The 20,867-nt window shown below is 40.6% G+C and overlaps 1 protein-coding gene across 4 annotated transcripts in view; it reads left to right on the top strand.

The window, feature by feature from the left end:
- The window catches only part of Adcy8 (adenylate cyclase 8), a 208,830-nt gene that overhangs the window by 137,193 nt on the left and 50,770 nt on the right, over nucleotides 1-20,867 (top strand). For all 4 annotated transcript variants that reach the window (XM_021216372.1, XM_021216371.1, XM_021216370.1 and 1 more), the window contains one exon: nucleotides 12,370-12,470. In XM_021216372.1, coding sequence (XP_021072031.1) covers nucleotides 12,370-12,470 — 101 coding nt within the window. The remainder of the gene's footprint in view (nucleotides 1-12,369; nucleotides 12,471-20,867) is intronic.

The raw sequence follows: 20,867 nt of genomic DNA, 5'->3' as shown, positions 1-20,867 counted from the left end.
GTAAGCATCAAAAGGGTTTCTTCCACTTTGAGAAGGTAAAGCCAAGTAGTGTTGCTAAGCCCTTGCATTTACTTCCATTGTAACCCTGATAGTTTAACATACATGGATTCTCAAAAATTGATGTAAATGTAAGCACTGAGCCCTGTATCACTTAGGTTTTAAACACTGTCTGATTTTTCAGCTGCCTGCTGGATTGGACCAGACTTTATCCTCAATCGAAATTTGCTAGTAAACCATAGACTCTGAGTCAACCTTAACCCCTCCATTGCTACTTCCTCTCTGCGTGACCTCTGATAAGAAAAATGACGTCTCCAAGCCTGCACTCCCTTCTGTAAAAGGAGGTTAATATACATGTCTCAGTCACAAGTTGTCTGGATATTTTTTGTTCTTGTGATTTAAAAACAAAAACAAAAAACAAAAAATCAAAATGCACTGAAGGAAGAGAGGATTTCTTTTGATTCACAGTTCAAGGTTCAGTCCATTGTGGTGGGGAAATCAGGGTGCTTGAAGCAGCTGGTCACATTACCTTCACAGTCAGGAAGAAAGGAGCAATAAATGTTATCGCCTGGCTCCTTTTCACCTTCATATTTGGCTGAGGAAGCCAGTTCATGGAGTGGTGTCACCTACAGATAGGGTGACTATTCCTACTCAGGTAACATAGTCAATAAAAGCCCATGTGCGTCCGAAGGACAACATCTGTAGATAGTCCATCACCTGCATGCTTCGAACTTTCCATACTAGATGATTCTGCGTCCTGTCAATTTGACAATCATAAACCATCACACAAGTTATTATGATAGTCTCCAAGACAATGCCTTGCTTAGGTAAATCGTTCAAATATGGCAAGGTGTCACTGTGCTGGTGAAATTCTCTATTTCCTTCTATTCCAGTCCTGTGCTGGGGAGAAGCAAAGATAGATGGAGTATATTGCTTAAGTCAACTGCTCCCTTTCACTGCCAAGAGCAGATAATTTTTCCTTAGCTGAGCCCAGGGTGTGTTTCACATCTGCAGGAGCCTCCAGCAAGAACAGCAGGGTATTTGCAGCAAATTTCAGGAGTCTGACCCACTATTTCATGAAGCTCCTGTTAACAATTCATTTATGAGTTTACTCAGCTGCCTAAGAGATTGTGCTTTTCCCAGTTAGGAGAATTCACAACAGTGTGCACATGCCCTGTTATAACTTACCGGCCCTGTTCTCAAGGAGTTTCTCTAATCCCTACAGCCAGCAAACTCTAACATGAATACCTTCCACCTTCGGTTCCTAGTTCAGATTCCATTATGTCTATTCATGAAACAAACAGAAAAGAACAAACATTTTCCTCACTCAACACCCCCCCCCCAATAGCAGGTGTGATTTTTCTTATTTATAATGTAATTAAGGACTTACATGCCAAAATTAAAAGCATTTTGTCTTCTGGATACTCTACAAAAGGAACCAGGACAGTGAGCAGAGGGGCTTTTCAGAGAATCTTCATAATTAGCCTGTATAGACATTACAGATCAGCCCAGAAGTGAGCAAAACCCTTTACTCACTCTTGCTAAAAGTACACTTGCCTCACTATCGCACTAACTCCTACAGACTGTATTATCTAGTATGTTTTAGCTAACAGTTTCTGCATCTTACCTGCAGCTCCCTGATACTAGAATGAAAATGGGTCTATGGCAGACAAAGCATGTCTGAGTCTGAGTTGCCTAAGCAGGCTCTTCCAGAACAGTTAGAGGGTGGTACTCTGGTACACGTGGGGATTTGTCCATGGATGATCCAGCTATGTTTAATCTAGCATGTGCTCTGTGGTTCTTGGTGTAAAGGGCAGGGTAGCATGCTTCAGGAGACATTTTGTACCCTCTTTTAGGTTCCAGAGCCATTCCTCAGTGTCTCCAGCTCACAGATCCTCTTTGGAGAGTAAGTTACTGCTGAGCAGAGACATGGCTTCAAGTTACATATCTACAGCAGAAAGTATAAAATGACTAAAACAACAGAATAAGGCAGATGCTTGATCAGAAGGGACAGAGAGAAACAGTAAAGAAGTCTGGGGGATTGAGGTTGAGAGTCACTAAGATACAAGGGCCAGTGTTCTTGTTCTTATCTCAGTCTCTGCTCAGATTCCTGGAGCTTGCTCCTACTGGTGCTTTTATGAAGAAGAAAAGCCTATCCACCCTCATCCTTTGTAAACTCTGGATGGAAGAGGCGAAAGACAAGGGTTTAGGTAGGAAAAATGTCCTAAAAAGCCTTAGCAAAATAAAAGCAAGATTCTGAAAGCATGGTATGCTACGATCCAAGAATGGCATCAGTAGGATATGTAGGCTTATTGCATCCTTAGAGAAAACTTTGCTCTCACACTTACAAAGGGAACACTGACATTTCAAGAGGTTAAGCACTGATGATAGAAATCCAAAGGCAAGAGCCATATTTTATTGATTCTAGGGACACTCTATCTTCTATGTATCATTCAGATATTAAAAAAAAAAACTACACCATATTAGGAGTTTATGGGGAGCATGCACAACACACACACACACACACACACACACACACACACGTATACATACACACTACACACACAGCTGGGCTAGCACACTCAGGGCAATGATGAAATAAAATCCACCCAATACGTAACACAGTGAGGAACCCACATTCCTAATCCTGTCAGTGAGGAGATAAATAGAAAGAATGTCTCAAGATCTAAACTTCAAATGAATCTATACAGGTTTACCCCCCCACACCCCCAGTTCAGTCTGTTTGAAAATCCTCAGAATTTAAAGTGACCCTGGTTGCTACTGCCACCTGGTGGCTAGAAGAAACAATCACACACCTCCCTGGAAAAAATCTCCAGGTTTCAAGATTCCCAAAACAGCGAAAGGCATCCTGATTTCAGAGGTATCTAAATGCTCATGCTACCCAAACATTCACATTTTACTTTAAAATGTGTATATTTTTAGCATTTCTAAATATCTAGAGTATTTATAGTTGCAAAACCTCTTTTGATCGTAAAAGCATGTTCTCTGAAAGAAAAAGCAGACAAGGCCTGGCATGGTGGCGTACGCCTTTAATCCCAGCACTTGGGAGGCAGAGGCAGGCGAATTTCTGAGTTCAAGGCCAGACTGGTCTACAAAGTGAGTTCTAGGACAGCCAGGACTACACAGAGAAACCCTGTCTCGAAAAACAAGAAAGAAAGAAAGAAAGAAAGAAAGAAAGAAAGAAAGAAAGAAAGAAAGAAAGAAAGAAAGAAAGAAAGAAAGNCAAGAAAGAAAGAAAGAAAGAAAGAAAGAAAGAAAGAAAGAAAGAAAGAAAGAAAGAAAGAAAGAAAGAAAGAAAGAAAGAAAGAAAGAAAGAGAAAAAAACAGACATGGAAACATTGATTGTACCCTTGCAATTCTGTATGAAAAGAAAGGTTCCACTCTGCCTGGGCAACAGAAATAAGCAGGAATGAGGATGAGTTCCCTGCCACAAAGCACCAAGCTCCTTTGGAATGTGTAGACAGGCCATTCAGATATTACCTGGCCGTGACTTATAAGAACTGTTATGGCCATCAACAGTATCATGTGCAACCAGGCTTGTGTGTACTTTGTAGTGTTGCACAGGTACTTATTGCATGAATAAGAAAATGGACAAAGAGCTAGAGAAATGGCTCAGTGGGCAAAGCACTTGCCACCCACATGTGGCGACTTGAAGTGAAATCCCCAGGATCTACAGAAAGTCAAGCATGGGAACGGGCATCTCTAATTCCTATGCTCCTGGACAAGACGGCGGGTGTAGACAAGAGCATCTACAGAAACCTTCAAGCCCACAGCCTGGTGTGTGGAGTGGCAAACAGAATAGACACACCATCTCAAACCAGAGAAAAGTGAGGACCTACACCCAATATTGCCCTTTGACTACACACAGACCTACAAGCACACACACCATAGAACCACAGATACACACATAAAACAAGAAAATGTAATAGGACCTCGGGTACAATGACCGAGGAGGATGGCCGCACTTCCCATCACTTACCTCAGGATGTATTTTACAAATGATAAACTAAAGAACATGAGTGGGCTTTGATCTGATCTTGTTCGGTAGATTTTGAGGAGGGAAAACTAAATTCTCCTTGATCCTCACTTGGGAATTCACTATTCCCTGTATACTCTGAAATCTCTCTGACAGTGAATGTCTAGACTTCCTCAAAATCATCAATTTTATAGAAAAAAATCTCCTTGTTGCTTTTTTATATTGATTGTGAGTGGGATTGAAGGTCCTTCTGCATTCCTTTGCCCTTCAGAGTTTGCCTTTGGGTGGTGCCCTTTGTCTTAGCCTCCATTTATTAAGGCACTCACATTTGCTTTGGAAGTTGTGAGGCTTTGCGATCCAGGGAGGAACTTACCCTTCTTGCTCCCTTCCGTTTCTAGAGTTCTTACAGGACGGTATTATGTCTCAGCTTCTGGTCCTCATTCACCACTGGGACAAGACTTGCTCGGAAGGAAGGTCAGGAAGGAGATGGCAGATGTCCCCAGACATAGACACCAACAAAAGACCTTTAGAGCCTTGGGAACGTTGAGTAGCACGGGCACTTACTTGGGAGAACTAAGTGTGGTGTTCCATAATCCACAGCACTGCCTTAGGATGGAGCAAGGTCTTCATGCCAAGTAAAGACAAGAATATGTTACTGTACATCCTGTAATCAGTTGAACATTTTGACTTCCGATGTTGGCATTTTAGTTAACTGTACATCCTGTAATCAGTTGAACATTTTGACTTCCAATGTTAGCATTTTAGTTAAGGGTGACGCATTGAAATAAAATCATCTCCGTGAAAAACAGATTTTCTTCCTTCTTCCAACTCTGACATCATCTGTGTGATTCTGAAACCTCTGTCTTAAGCCTCTTTCTGTAAAACTCTTCATTCTGCAGACCGCAGAGTTGCCTTGTGACCTTGTATGAAATGCAAGTGCCTGCTGGCCAATTGTCCTTGAGAATCTGCTTTTGCCAGGGGATATGAATTTGAGACATGTTCTTGGAGGATTTTGCTTTGGTTTATTTTGTTTTAATTTTCGGCCATATTTCTTTGTCATTTGGCTGAGTGGAGATGATTGAGACCAGCTCATATCAAAAGGTCCCTAGGTCAACTGGAGCCAATATGGACTCTGACAGCTTCCGTAAAGATTATACTGGTATCAGGAGAAAAAAGACCTTGATTTAAATTCCCCTTTGGAAATAAAATCAGGCACAAAGAGTTGCATATTATTCTACAGTGGCAGAGACAGACATACAGATTGATACTCTCTAGTCACTCCAATAGACTGTCCTGGACTTATTTAAAATACCCTTATTTTGTTCAAAGATATTCAGTCTTCGTTTTTAAAAGGAAAAAGAAGAAAAAGCATTGAGCTGATGACCTAGTCAACATGACTTGAGCCCAGTTTTTGTCAATATGATCTATGAAGCAAGACAAAGGACTTGACCTCACTGACATGTTTACAATCAGATGTCCATAAGGGTTAGTACGAAAATTAAGGGCTGGCAAGTTGACTTTCAGGGTAAAGACACTGGCTGAGCAAGAAAGAAAAATCTGAGTTTGGGATCCCGGAATCTACATAAAAGTTGGACACTTATTGAAGCATCTGTAATCTCACCACACTCCTTCATACTGGCCCAGGTAATTTGGCATAATAAGCTGGGCAGAGGGCCGGTCACTGACATCATACACTATGTATTTGGATAAATGAAACATTTTTTTCTTATGCCAATCTAAACATAGATGATAAACCCTCAAAAAAAACTTTACAATTCTAGAACTTTGTAAAGAAACTGTTTAGTGGGGGGGGGGGGGAGTGGAAGGTGCTCTCTTAATGTGCCCTGCATCCTAAACTACCAGGATTCCAACCTATACCCACTTAATCTGGCACTGACTTGCCACTCATTAAATGAGGTACTCCCATGATGCCTCTAGCTCACTAGAGCAGACACGTTGGCTGCCTTGGCTCCTAGGATGTGTCTTAAGAATGAGAAAGACAGGCTCCTTATTTAAGGGCATCCTTTATTTGAATAGCTCCCAATGTTGTGTCTCTTCCTATGAGAACAAGACATTCACACGCTTTGATCTCTTTCACACATGGGCTTCTTCATGTTCCCACAAGAATTGCCTTTCCAGCCTCCCTTCTTGTTGTTTCTAGTGAGTCCATCTGCTATAACTCAGAGCACTTGATCCGTTCAGTTCCTGCTCCTCTTGTCTGTGCTCCCCTACCCATCCTGTTCTGCTTCCCCTATCCATCCTGTTCTGCACACTGGAGGAAGACAGAAAGCCACAGCTTCTGTTCTCATGGAATTTACACTCTCCTCTGTGATCTTGATCCAGTCACTGACCTTTCCATTCTAAACAAAATGAGATCAAAATGCCCAGGAGCTGTGAGGCTCTTGTGCAGGGGAAATCCACTGAACGTTTATGTGCCTCGGAGGTTGCAGTAAACTGCTACTAAGGTGGCACACTTTTAAGGAGGCATATTCACCTATCACTTACGGTCATGTCAGGCTCTATCTTAAGCATTTTACACTTGTTACCTCATGTATTGTTACAACACCCTTTGTATAGGTGCTAGCTTTACCATTGGACAGGTGTGAGCCTCAGAGAACATGAGAGCCTTTTCCAAGGCAACACAGATGGAGTTCGAATCTATTTCAGTATGTCTCCTAATCCCAGACTACCATTAAGACAGCAGTAAAATGCGACAATTTATAGTGCCTGCTTTTCATGCAGTTTAGACTATTTCTGTGATGTTGACGGTAAAGGATGTGGTACAGGGAAGTGATTACAGAGTGATTCATGTGGCAAAGAAGGGAGGAAAAGAGTAAGGAGTATTTGAAGGAAGGAAAGGAGTAACATGTAAACTCATTTGTTTGATCCTTTACCTACCCGCTACACAGATGCATATGTACACACATACACAAATAATCCACTACATGTTCTTGCCACATGGAGAAAACACTGGGATAGACTAACACTAGGGCAGCTGTATCACTCTCGCTCTGTAGGCACATGTGTCCATCATACAAGTGAATAAACAAATTCATAGAACGCATTTCCTCTTAGAACAGTGGGAATAGAAACAATCCTGAGTTTTGTATTCGGAAAGCAGAAAAAGGCTAACAGTCAAGAATTTCTTACATCATGGAATGGTTTGAAAGAGCATTAAAAAAAAGAAAAGGTAGCTCTTAAAAATACTCAAGGCATGTGAAGTGAAATTGAGGGGAACATCTCATCTTATACATAAATCAGCTATTAGATCTTGCTCATTTCTATTTAATAAAGACTATTGTAGTTTTCATGATATGAAACAAGGTCTGAGCTGAATGCTTTCAAAACATTCATTCAATGTTTACTATTTCCTGCTACATAATAGTTACTATTTGCCACCCAAGAACCTCTTTGGATAATTCTTTATCTGTGTAAAATTGATACTTTATATGTGTTCAGAATTTCTCTTAAGTGTCTATGCACTTTAAAAGTTATGTGGAGGGTTAACAGGTTTTAGTAAAATTGTATCAGACCCTTCAAAATGTTTCCTCTTACTATAGACTCTTAAGTTACCATGACTGAAATAGGGAGGAATTTGACCAAGAAGGCTTGAAAAATGAATAACCCGCTATTCTGATGTTCTGATGTTGGTCCCTAGAACAAGTAATAAGCAGCACGCACATCTTTCTTAGAGATGATCAGAATTCTCTTGCATCGTTCCACTCCTTGTTTACAGGTTTGAATTTGGAGCTTGAGTCAAATGGTCTCTTAGGTTTTCTCTAAATCAGACAGATCCTCATCACCCTCAGAATCTCATTTTGAAGGTTATTTTGAAGGAATGGTTCTCTTGTAACATCTGGTTTCTCTTAGGTTTTTTTTCTTTCTCCTGTCCTTGTAAGTCTTAAAACAGTAGGAGTGTTTAGGTCTCCTTCTTCATGTATGAATGACAAGTTTCAAAGAGTCTCAGAGAAGAAACCCAGTCCTTATTCAGATGCAGCGCTATAGGATTTCCCCATACTCTTCATGCCTTGCAAAACACTGCCATTTGTAACAACCTCTAGGCAATCAAATAATTTTAAGGGCCATTTCACTTGTGTGTTTTTATTAGACCAATTAGCCATCTCTACTCCTACAAAATCAGTGCTTTCAGAATGATAAATACCAATTCTGACTACAATGATATGACACAGAATGATAGAATTGAGAAGGTTTCATCCCAACCCTTCATAGTGAAGCATCATTGTCTGCAACCAGGGCCTTCCAAGCAAAGAACATAAAAGAGATACCATCCTCTTGGTTTTACAACGGCTTGTGCAATGGTCAGTCCAATTCCCTACCAAGAATGCTACCACTTACAGTTTATAGATGGAAAGTAGTGTGCCTTATACATCTGCCTTATACATCTGACATGGTTTATCTCAGATACAGGTTACCATGGTCCTTTGTGAGTCATCAACACATAAAAATATGCACCTTTGTTCTCTAGCATCAGGTTGCTTGGAAGAAGTGAGGTGGTACAAGATTCTGCAATGGTCACTTGTAAAATTTTTGCTACCAATGATTTTATTGTATGAGAACTGAGAAGAAAAATATATTTTAAAGCCTAAATGTCATGACAAATTAGATGTTTTGTTTCATTGTGATTATTCCATTTGTACAAATAATTGTAAGTATGCACTAGGTCATCACCATGAAGTATGAAACACAACCTTAACAGTAGAAGAGGTCAGGTTACTTAATTCTTATATACAGAATTCACAGTTTATCCCAATTGAGAATCTCCTTAAATGTAACAAAGTATTCATTTACACTAATCAAAGATGTAAGAGAAAAATCCTCTTTCTTAACACTAGATGTATCCAATGATAGAGTGAAATTCCAAAAAAAAAAAAAAAATCAAAGTTTATTTATTCTATACCTAGAAGTGCCTAGGGCTGAGATAATGCTTATTTCTGAGCAATATTACTGAGAAATGTTACTAATAGTAAAACAAAGACAATAAATATAACCCATGTCATTTATGAGATTATCATATTCCTCATAACTAGTCACAAAGTGCATGGTTCAACTTTGGAGAGGTAGCTTCCCCATTACTTTTATTGGACGCGTCCTCCACACCTTGTAGGGATGTAAAAGTGTGTTTTTTGTATTGGGGATGGAGAATCCTGATAAATAGAATGTTTTCCTTCCTCCTCACTAAATAATGGGGTTTTGGGCTGTATCAAGGGCAGAGACAGAGAAGGCGAGAGGCACTACCCATCACATCCAGAGCTAGCCTCACTGACCTTTATCCCTCTGTGGATAAAGAATCTGGAGTGGGCTTTTCTTCCACATGACCATGTAACCACACTTGGATTTCTCAATTTTCTTGTGATGGATCCTCATGACTCTGACTAAATCTAAAGACATCATTTCAGTAGACTTCAGGGCCAACATCTTCAATCATGAACAAAGTACAAAACATCTTCCTTGAGCATTGTCTTCACAAGGCACTGCTTTGAACGCTTATTACATATGAACTCAATTTATTTTCCATAAACCCTTATAAGTGGCTCCTATAACATTCATTTTCTATGTGATGAGAGTGAGATAGATAAAACCTAGTAGATATGACCCAAACCCCACAGCCAGCAGATGTTGAAGCTGAGGTTCAAAGGCAGTAGTTATGCTCTGGACCACTGCATGCTCACAACTGAAATAAAGACATATTACTGTGTTCAGATGAGGACAGAACAGAGATGAGACAAAGAATGTCTAGTTCTGGAAAACTGAAGCATATAACAAACCTAGCATAGACATATACCCAAGTAGTCAGACCCTCACAAGTCAAAACGATGCTCAGTGAGTCAGTGCTGAGTCCCGATACTGTAACAGCCTGAGCCAATTAGGAATTTTCTTTCCACGAGCCTTCTTTCCTTGTATTTCAAAGTCACAATGCATTTCATTCTGAAACCCAGGATTCCATGTTTGATTGACATCAACGGCACAGATTTTTCTCTTTGTGACTGTGCAAGGGACTGAAACTCAAACAAGAAAATAATAGAATGGCTTAGCATTGCAAACCTTACATGTCCCATTTGGCAGAAAAAAAGATAAATGAGGTTCAAAGAAATTGGTTTATTCATAGAGAAATCCTGACGGGCCTAGAGAGAAAATAAGTCTCCCTACATGATTCTACCAGGTTGCTATTTGAAGAAATCGACAAGCACAAAACTAGTTGGGACCAATGATGGATGTGCAACTGTTTAAATGTCATCTGTAAGAAACGTTCAGTGGAGGAGTCACCAGGACTGTTTGGTGTCTATAGGAAGAGCTATTCTCCCAGTGAGACAAGGCCAATGAATGGGAAGGAACATTACATAAGAGGAAAAGCTCAAACTTAGGCGCTAGAGCATTTAAGCAGAGAGTGTTTGTGATGTAGGATGCCCTGGACAGGCTTAAAGTCAGAAAACATTCTTCCCTGACACAACAGAGGTGGCCACCTAATGGCCATCAGCAGACATTTGAGTATATGTGAGGGATGCTACAGAAAGGATGCTAGAATTAGGAAAGTGATGGCCTATCCTAAGTTCAAGAGGCTGGGATACTGCTGCTGCTTCTGCTTCTGCTGCTGCTGCTGCTGCTGCTGCTGCTGCTGCTGCTGCTGCTGCTGCTGCTGCTGCTGGTGGTAGTGGTGGTGGTGGTGGTGGTAATGGTGAAAATGAAGGATTAAATGGACTGAGGATTGTGGATGGTGTTTGTAAAATCTCAATATTGAATCTAGATAATCAAACTGGTTATCAGCGAATCAATAAAAAATTAAGTTGTGTGTAACCAGCTAGCATAAAGAACTCAGCCAGTTACCTTCCATTGAATTATGTTTTGTAACTAATTCATTTTGGCCTGTGTGGGTCACTCAGATTGTCCCTAATCCTAGGCAGCGTTATTGGTAAGTACTAACTAATAACATGGATTTCTCTGAAGTTTTATTAGGTAGCTTTTGGTGATTCTTAAGGGTTCCTGGATCCCCTCTAGATGCCAAGCAGATTGTCAGCAGCTGAAGAGAAGCACTGGGACTTGGGAATGAAAAAGGCATTGCTCTGAATGCAATGGATGGCTTCTCTGTGCAACACTGCACCTCCCGCAGGTTGCTCACCAGCTACTGGTCATTCCCAAAAGCTTAGCCATGACACAAAACAGTAAATTCCAACCTACCATCTAAACCACACCAACAGTCAACATCAGTTTCAAAATCCCATAACTGTTATTTCAAACAATAAAACGGACTGATCTTGTCCTCTCATTTATCTGACTTAAATCTTATTATTTTTTTTTTGTAGGTAAAGAGCCTAGAGGTTGAGAGAGAGAGAGACTGATCAGCTCTCTGGATGAAATGACCCTTAAACTCAAAATTAGGATTACAAAGTTATAGTGTCAGGCTTAGTTGTGTGCCTTCCCCCTGCAACTCATCCCAAAATAAGACAATCTAAATTCTATGAGGTCTACAGCAATTCACTAGACCTCTATGTCAATAAGGCAAAATGAGAGGTCTGAATAAACCATATTCTAATGTCTTCCACCTATTTTAAACCCTCTGTGCCTCCTTCTAAAGTATTATTACACGGCTTAGTGATTCTACAGGGGTTCCGGAGATGAGGCAGGGGTGAGGAAAACACAAATCTCTGACCTTTGAGGAGCTTTTAGGTCAACTACAACATTAATTAGCACTCTGAGTATTCAAATAGTGTTACCACCACTCCCCATGGCTGCCTAGAATAAGAGAAAGATGTCCAGAATATTGGACCTATCCATCTTGATTTGTCTTCAGTGAGACAAGATGCTACCACACTGGAGTTCTTGTGGGCTTCTTTAAACGCTAAGGTTCTATGAAGTTATTTCCCATGGTTCTTATTTAAAAGAAAGTAGAAAGATGCACTGGTAAAATATTTTCCCACGTCCCAACACCTATCAATGGAGCACTGTCCTTAAATAACTTTACTTTGCTAGTGCAGGGAGTCCACCTGGGTTTGATCTGCAGTGTTCATGATGAGGGTTCTTCTGCTCTGTTAAAGTGACAGAATCTCCTGGGACAGGAGCTGGATACCCTCATGAACCCTTGCAGGCTCCTTACTAGGGAAGGGATATATTAATTCCTGGCATTTCAGAGGAAATTTGGTGGTAGGAATGAAGAGCCTGCCCTGTGTGAGGATTTTGGATGATACAGCTTCCTGGTAATTTTTTTCAAAAACATCCTGCATTGTTGCTTTTTGCTGGTTTGTTTGTTTGTTTGTTTGTTTGCTTCTTTGTTTTTCTTAACCTCAAATTGATGAAATTTATCTCCTCCAAAACTGAAACTCTGCTACAAAGTAACTGATTCTGCTTTTTTAACATTACAGTATTCTCAAATGAGGGATGAAGTATTCAAGTCAAACTTGGTCTGTGCATTTATCGTTCTTCTGTTTATCACTGCGATTCAAAGTTTGCTTCCTTCTTCAAGGTAAGTGCAGAAGGACTAAGATAGCAGCTGAAAGCACCTCTGTGAGGTGATGAGCCCTTACCTGGAGCCATCCATCTGACCTGTTCAAAGGTTGAGAGTTTAACATGACTGGGTCCACAACGTAGACCCAGGTGCTTAACAATTCTGGGTCTACTTAGATTGCCTTACTATGCATAATATTCTTAACACTCTGCCTAAGCTAAAAATCTCTCCCGATATTAATAAAATAATAGTCAAACTGGAATGGTCTGAATTCCCATTGAACATTGCACCCATGAATTCAGAAAGCATTAAATTAAAAGAGTCTCAATCACTTGATTGTTTGTTCACATGATTCCATCATACTTAGAGTATCACTTTTCAGTCACCAAATTTGAAAGTCAACACTACAAACACATGTTGACCAGTCACTTACAAACACTTTAAATATAAAAACTCAAAAACTCACTGTGATGAGCTCACAGGTAGCTACTATCAATGTTATCTGTATAAAGAGGAGAAGCTTAAGGCTCAGACTGCTGAAATGGGTTTCCCATTTGAAATATTATAGCCTTAATTCAAACACAGACTGTCTAGCTCCAGAGCAAGTGTTCCTAACAAAGGCTATGGCAGGAACTGTACAAGGCAAGCCTTGTGATAGTGTTATTGTTTGTCTATTGATTTGTTTTAAAGACATCTAGGAAATTGGAAACGCACGTTTCTAGGTGTGTCTATGAGAGTGTTTCCTGAGATGACTGGCATGTGGGTTGGCAGACTGACTAGAGAAGATTCACTCTGAATATAAGCAACACCATCTAATAGACAAGACTGTGACCCACATCAAATGAAAAGCAGAAAGAGCCAGCTCAAATTACCATACATTTGATTGTTGGAAAGTGGTGTGTTTTCTCCTGCTGCTACAGATCTCAGACCCCAGATTCTTTTGTCTTTGAACATGAACTTGAACTTTTTAGGGTATCCCAGGCTAACCCCTACCCAGGACTGCACCAGTGATTCCTGTTATTCTGAACAGTCCATTGGTTAAGCAGATAATCGTTACTCTGGTTTTCCAATCCACAAAGAGCCATTGGGGGACAATCCACCTTTGCTTATTATCTCAGAGTTTCCATTGTTGTGAAAAGACACCATGACCAAGGCAACTCTTTTAAGGGAAAGCATTTAATTGGGGATGACTTACAGTTTATGAGGTTCAGTCCATTATCGTCGTGGCAGGAAGCATGGCAATATCCAAACAGACGCATTGCTGGATGATCTAAGAGTTTTACACCTTGATCGGAAGGCAGCCAGCAGGAGACTACCCAGGAGAAAGATCTCTCTTCAGCATTGGGTGGACCCTGAGCATAGGAGGAGACCTCCAGAGTCTACCTCCACAGTGACACACGTCCTCCAACAAGGCCTCCAACACAACAGCTTCCTCCAATAAGGCCACACCTCCTAATAGTGTCACTTCCCATGGGCCAAGCATATTCAAACCACCACACCCACTGTAAGGCAATCTAAGGAGACTCCTATTAGAATCACATGACTTTTTTCCTCTTCTTCTGGAGAAACCTGACTGATAAATAAGACTGGAATATTTTGCTCTGAAAAAAAAAAAAACCTTTAACATGGTTAGAGTCATGTTAGAAGGCATCAAAAGCCACTTAAAGGCTACCAATGTCATAAGATGGGGAAGTTCTAGCATTAGAATGAATAGCTTACTAAGCCTAGAACGTCAAAAAAAAAAAAGCCTAGAAATTACATTGATTGAGTCTTGTAAGTTCACAATGTATTTTAAAAGCAGAAGCAGATGCAAAATGAGAAACGCTTTCCTTCTTCTCTATACGAACTGTACCACAAGATAAGACAAACAATCAAAGAGAAGAAACATCATATAAAGTATTCCAGCCTTTAAAAAAAAAATGAGGAAATGATTTGACAAAGAAAGCACCATCTTCCAAACCCTAGTGAGTTAATTAGTGGATAAGAAACTGAACCTCAAGGCATGGGATCCACGCAAGCAGGAGACACAACCACGGCCTGTGATGGAAAGACCTGAGAAAGGGCTGGAAAGGAAGCCAGGTTTGATATCTTGGCTCCTTAGATTGGAGAAAACACCTGGAACTTTCTCAGCAGCTGATTAGAAGGTGTCCCTGATCTTGGCTTCCAAATGCATCTTATAACTGCAATGCAGCCACCATTCCCACCTCAATATTCTAGTGACTAGGAATACCTAGCCATGGAAGAGATTACCAAACTGACCTCTTACCAGGAAGCCCTCATATTGTCAGAAGTGAATGGCTCACTCACCTTCAAGGTAGCAAAGCTTCCTTTAGTGAGTGCTGGTTTCCCTCTAACAGATGTTGCTACTGATTGATGCTTTTCCATGACACACAGTGGGCATCACTCCTTTATACTTATGTAATGATTATTTTAAGAGATGAAGTAATCTTTGCTCATATGGCCACAGCTAACTTCCCTGTCCTTGAAGAAAAAAAATTAATAGGCCCTGGCAAAGGCAAACTATACTAGCCCAGTTCTTTGTTTTAGTGCTTGCATGTTCCCAGATGTTTCTTTCCCAGAAAGGTAAACTAAAAAAAGACTAGAAAAATATCTTTAAATACCTTTTAAGAATATAGAAACTATGTGCATTCTTTTAGTGAAATATAAAGAAAGAAAAAGCTAGAGAGGGGCTAGGGAGGGAAAGAGAACACTGAGCTAGACAGGAAGAGGAGGAAGATTAGAAATTATTGATTTGACCATTTTCAATGCAACATACAATCGGTATTATACTTGGTATTTAGCTTCTTTGACAGTTAAGTTTCCTTATCTACAGAATGGAGATTATGAAGGGTAGAGCATCTGCTTAGTGGATAGGAACACATACTGCATTTGCATAAGACTCGAAGTTGACCCCCAGCACCTATGTTGGGCAACTCACAATCACCTGTGACTCCAGCTCCAAGGGATCTAAAACTCTCTTCTGGAGTTTTACCTGCACCCATGTTCACACACACACACACACACACACACACAATTAAAAACAAAAATAGGTATTATGAAGATACTTTCAAGAATGAGCATAATAATGTCCTCTTCTCAGGAATGCCACATGTAAATAAACCATGTCCATTTGAGGCCACTCAGGCTCCTTTCAACTTCCCAAACTACATAATACGCATCTTTTGAAAGAGCTGAGAATGCTGACCTCTCAGAGTTGCCTCAGTATCAAATGTGCCACTCGCTCTTTGCAGACTCTGAAGTGTCATACAAATGTACTCTTTGGGTATGATCTGAGGTTCTGAACCCTACTGAACTGCAGGCTGCTGTGGGTCATTCACTGCTCTGCACTGATTTTGCCTCTCCAGCAAATGTCACAGTGTACTACCAACCCAGTCTGTATTTTAAATGCAGACTTCAGAGAATAATTAGACCTTAATTCTAGAGAGGACTCAGATAGAGCGGTTTACAAATCCCTTGTCATTCTTTCTGAGACTCGGTTTCAGAAATGAAAGGTTTCCTTGCCCCTCATATCCAGCAACAATACAAAAGCAAACTCGGAACCCCTGGATGCCTAAATGGCTCTATAATTAGATGGAATTTGCAGTCTGATGCTATAATGTTTGTGTGTGCAGAAACAAGCGAGCACTGAGGGGCTGCAGCAAAGACTCTCAGAGGAATTTTATACATAGCTTTCAGTTCCCAGCTGAGAAAGCCTGTCCTATTGTCAATACTCTTCTTACACACCTTTAAATACCTTTAATATCCTAACAACTTCGCCACGAAGAGAAATAGAATGTGTCTGTTGCCTACTTTTATTACTCTATTTAACCTTAAAGACTTCTTTAAAATACAAGGCTAAAAGCATTCATTTTTTAGGTTTGTGCTACAATGATGCTCAGAATAGTTAGCTAACTCCTCAGAGGCTGAGAAGCACAGGTTCTCATTTTGGAACAAGTTCCAACACAGGAGGTTTTTGTCTCATGCCAGAACGACTCTGCCCATCTTTCAAGTCATTTCCCCTTTCCCAGCAAATCCATAACAATGTCACTTAGGACCGTTGCACATTTAGGTGGTTTTCTGAGAAAACCCTTACCTATAATCTTCAGTGTGCCCTCCTGGCAGCCTGCTCTCTGAAAGCAAGGCACAATAGTGAAATTCATCCCAAGGCATTGCTTGTATAGATTTCCAAACAAAGGACTATGCAAACCTGCGCTCACAGCTGGGAGAGGCGAAGCCAAGAAACCATGTGGTCTTCACATTCGCTCTCCTGAGAACTGTCTTCAAACTCCAGTGTGAGACCTCTCTGTTCTGATACAGGGAAGCACAAGTGGATGACATGACCACCAGTGTGAAAGGAGAACACTGCCATGCCCCCATCTCTGGAGAGAACACACACGCATGCCACACTTGGGGCCAGGGGCAAAACATCCTTTGTCCAATGTGCTGTTGAAGATAGCAAGGTCATTCACCCTCGACACAGAACACCCAAGTCAATAACTGTTCACTGAACACCTGCACACGCATACATGTTTCTTGGATCATGGAAGAACCTGAAAGTAAAGCTGAATCCTACAGGATGAACAGGCATACCCGCATTAAAGTCCCTGCAGAAGCAGTATTATACAGCCCAGACTACAAAGCCAAGAGCCATTCTTCCTGTCCCTGCAGTGGTTGCCACTTTGATCTCCTAGGCATCTGTAAAATTTGCTCTTCCCAGTTTATGTCTGTGTCACCTTTGGACACAGCTCATGCTTAATCTCAGCAGCTACATCATATCATTGAGACAAGCTAGCTGAGCACTCGGCTTCTTCTCTTGAGGAGTCACCTGACAAAGTGATCCACCGGTCTTCTTCATATGCCTTTGCTGGGTGCGAGTGAGTACCATATCTTTCTCGGGAGTGTCGCTTCAGCCCATTGGCTGAGGGAGTCCCATGTGCCTCGAGCTCTCAGGGAACTTGCTGCTCCACAAGTCTGCTGTACCTATCTAGAATTCCCATGGAAATTCCTTGTGAAAGAGATCCATAAATTCCAAAGTATAAATTTTTAAAATTCTAAAAAATAGCCAAGGCTGCTGGGCTAACATTTCCCAGCCTTCCTCTTACTTAATCATATAAAAGTGCAAGCAGTCCAGCAAAAAAAAAAAAAATATCTATATCTATATCTATATCTATATCTATATCTATATCTATATCTATATATATATATATATATATATATATATATATATTACAGAGACTTTTGGATCCCCTTTTTGGAGATGAGAATATTGAAATATTGGACCCCAAGAGAGCAGAATTGCCCCAGGAATCTAATGCTGGAAGAGAGACAGCATAAAGCCTGAGCCATGGAAGGCATCTCCCAGACAAGGACAATGATGGCCGGCTTACATATATTAACTCTGACCCCCACTTAAACTTCAACCTTACTTTAAGACTCCAAAAACAAACTTAAGCTAGGGGTAGGGGTCAGTAGGTCTCTTCCCAGTGTGGCCACATTGAATAATTTTCTGCCTTTCATTGTTAATGTAGCTGTTTTGATCGGCTTATGGAGAAAGGATAGCCTATTTTAATACACACTATAACCCCAAGTCTAGGAACAGAGGGAGCTGATGTTTCTGGTTACTCCCTCTCTGTAAATTTCTTGCCCTGCCCCATCCCCCACCAGATACCATAGTAAGTGTAACTGACCACATTCCCTCCAGTTTTTGTTTTTATGGTTTTTTTTGTTTGTTTGTTTGTTTGTTACTCTTTCTTTCTTTTTGCCCGCCCACTAACTTCTTTACAGATTGATCTTCAACCTTGCAACTCTCAGCTGCTCACAATCTCCCTGGACAGTTCTCTTAATGACAGGTCTTCAACCATATCCTGTTCACTCCAAGCACAGACGTCCATAACTATTCCCATTACTGTTCCTATAGTAACTGTGTCCAACATATTTGCAAACACATACCAAGTACTTAACTTTCTTCTAAGTATTGCATTTCCTATACTTACCCAGTTAAGATGATAAAATCAATGTCATCCCGTTTCCATGGCCCTATGCAGATCCACATAGTACTAAGGATTTTGTCCCCACAGCTTTCCCTGAACCTTACTTCCCTGTATGCTTCCATGGCTGAGTCCTGTCTTCACTGTCCAAATTTTCTTCTAAACAATTCTTCAGTTGGTTTTCAAATAGACATGTCTGACTAGAGGACCTTCCTAGGTGCTTCCTAATACACAGCAACTTCTGTCCAGCTGCATAGCCTTGCAACTTTAGTTGTGTGCTGGCAGGTTTTTATACCAACTTGATGCAGGCTAGACTAATTTGAGAGGTAGAAACCACATTTGAGGAACTGCCTCCAAAAGATCTGGCTATAGGCAATCTTAATTTTCTTAATTAGTGGTTGATGGGGAAGGGCCTGTCCCATTGTGGGTAGCGCCATTCCCTAGGCTGCTGTTCCTGGGTTCTATCCAACTGATCAAGCTATGATGAGCAAAGCAGTAAGCAGCATCCCTCCAGGGCCTCTGTATAAGCTCCTACCTCGAGGTTACTGCCTTGTATGAGTTCCTGCCCGGACTTCCTCCAATGATGGATTGTGATGTGGAAGTATAAAGCAAATAAACCCTTCCCCAACTTGCTTTTGGTCATGGTGTTTTATTACAGCAATAGTGAGCCCAACTAAGACAGGTCATTAGCAAACTCCAAACTCTTGTTCTTCTGCTGGCAGCTCTCGTTCTTCTGCTACCTTGATCATATTCTTGATTGCGCCTACACTACAAGAAAAAATTCTGTCCTACATGGACAAGCTCAAGTATTAACTACTCCTTGAAGCCTCCCTGGGTTACCTTTCTTGCTTTACAAATGGTAGCTGTTTATAACTTGTTATGGATCGCAGCATACCATGCTGACTTGTCATTTTTATATCCATATTCTCTAGGTTATAATCCCCTAGATAGTATAGAAAATATGATTTAGTCCTGGTCTCTACTCTATGCATGAGAAGAAAACTTATTGAAAAATATATATCATTATAAACCTCAGAAGCAAAAAGAAACATGAGAATATCACTCTCCAATGTGATTAGAATAGCAGCAAGGACTTTAAGTTCTAGCTTCAACACTCATCAATTGAATTACCCATGATAACTACCTCCCTGTGAGCATTAAACACTTGTCTGGAGGAGGAAAAAAGACCTCTTTGTTTCTTTTGAGGAATGGAAATGAGATATCATTAAACAGGGGTGCCTATAGGGCTAGCAATAGAGATCAATCATCATCCAAGCAGAAGGAGGATAAACACAGTTGTACAAAGCACTAGCATATGGAAATCTTAAAGCAAGCAATTTTAGTACAATACAGAAACTCTCTGGCCACTTCTATAAAAGCACTCTTTAATAACTCGCAACAATTGCTGGCTGGGAAGTAAGAAAAGAAGAGATCACAAACAGCCATAAAACAGAGGACAAGGGATCCAGCTCCAAGGACGGTATACGTTCTTGGTGATGAATTGTTGATAGGGAAAGAAAGTGATCAAAAACACTTCCAAAGACAGAAAATTATCAATCGATTCCTCTAATGGTGGCAACATCCTGACACCTTGTGGAGTTTGCAATAGACACAGGCTCCACCATTGGACAAAGGTCTTATGAGATCTTGGGCCTATGGTATAAACTTAGAAGGATTGTTGACAACTTAAGAGTGAATACTTATTCTTTCCCTAAACTACACCTCCTACATGTAGATCTAATGACATATTATATATTCCATGCAAACCATAGTAATCATTAACCCAACTGAATATTATGTTGATTTATGATTAGGAGCATAGAATGAGAAAATAATAATCACAAAACCCACCATGAAAGGGAAAAAGGATATGGTGGGCATCTCTCACAGCTAGAGTAATGACTGATGAAACACTATGGTGTAGTATCTTAGCAGCTGATAGCCTATAAAAGGGGCTGTTGCTCAGTGGGTAAAGTAGTTGCCATGCAAGTATGAGTGAAGACGAGGTCAGATCCCCAGCAATGGCAAATGCCAGCTGGGAATGGCAAGACACCGTAATTCTAGCACTCAGTGGGAAGATGCAGAAGCAAGCCACTCCCAGAGCAACCTGGCTACTTGGAATAAGTGAATAGGTAAGGCATGGGATCCAGTGAGAGATTTGCAATACATAGGTAGAAAGTGGTCAAGGAAGACATCTGATTTCAGCCTCTGCCCTCCACACACATACGCAGACATCTATAGCCACATACCACACATTTGCACATACAAGCACGAAAATGAGCATACAAACTTCATGTATACCACACATAAATACTCATACTAGAAAGATGGAGATAGATAGATAGATAGATAGATAGATAGATAGATAGATAGATAGATGATAGATAGATAGATAGATAGATAGATAGATAGATAGATAGATGATAGA

Source organism: Mus pahari, chromosome 17 (genome assembly GCF_900095145.1).
Source record: "Mus pahari chromosome 17, PAHARI_EIJ_v1.1, whole genome shotgun sequence".
Lineage (NCBI taxonomy): Eukaryota > Metazoa > Chordata > Mammalia > Rodentia > Muridae > Mus > Mus pahari.
The sequence above is the reverse complement of the archived record's forward strand: the minus strand, read 5'-3'. Positions and strand labels throughout refer to the sequence as shown.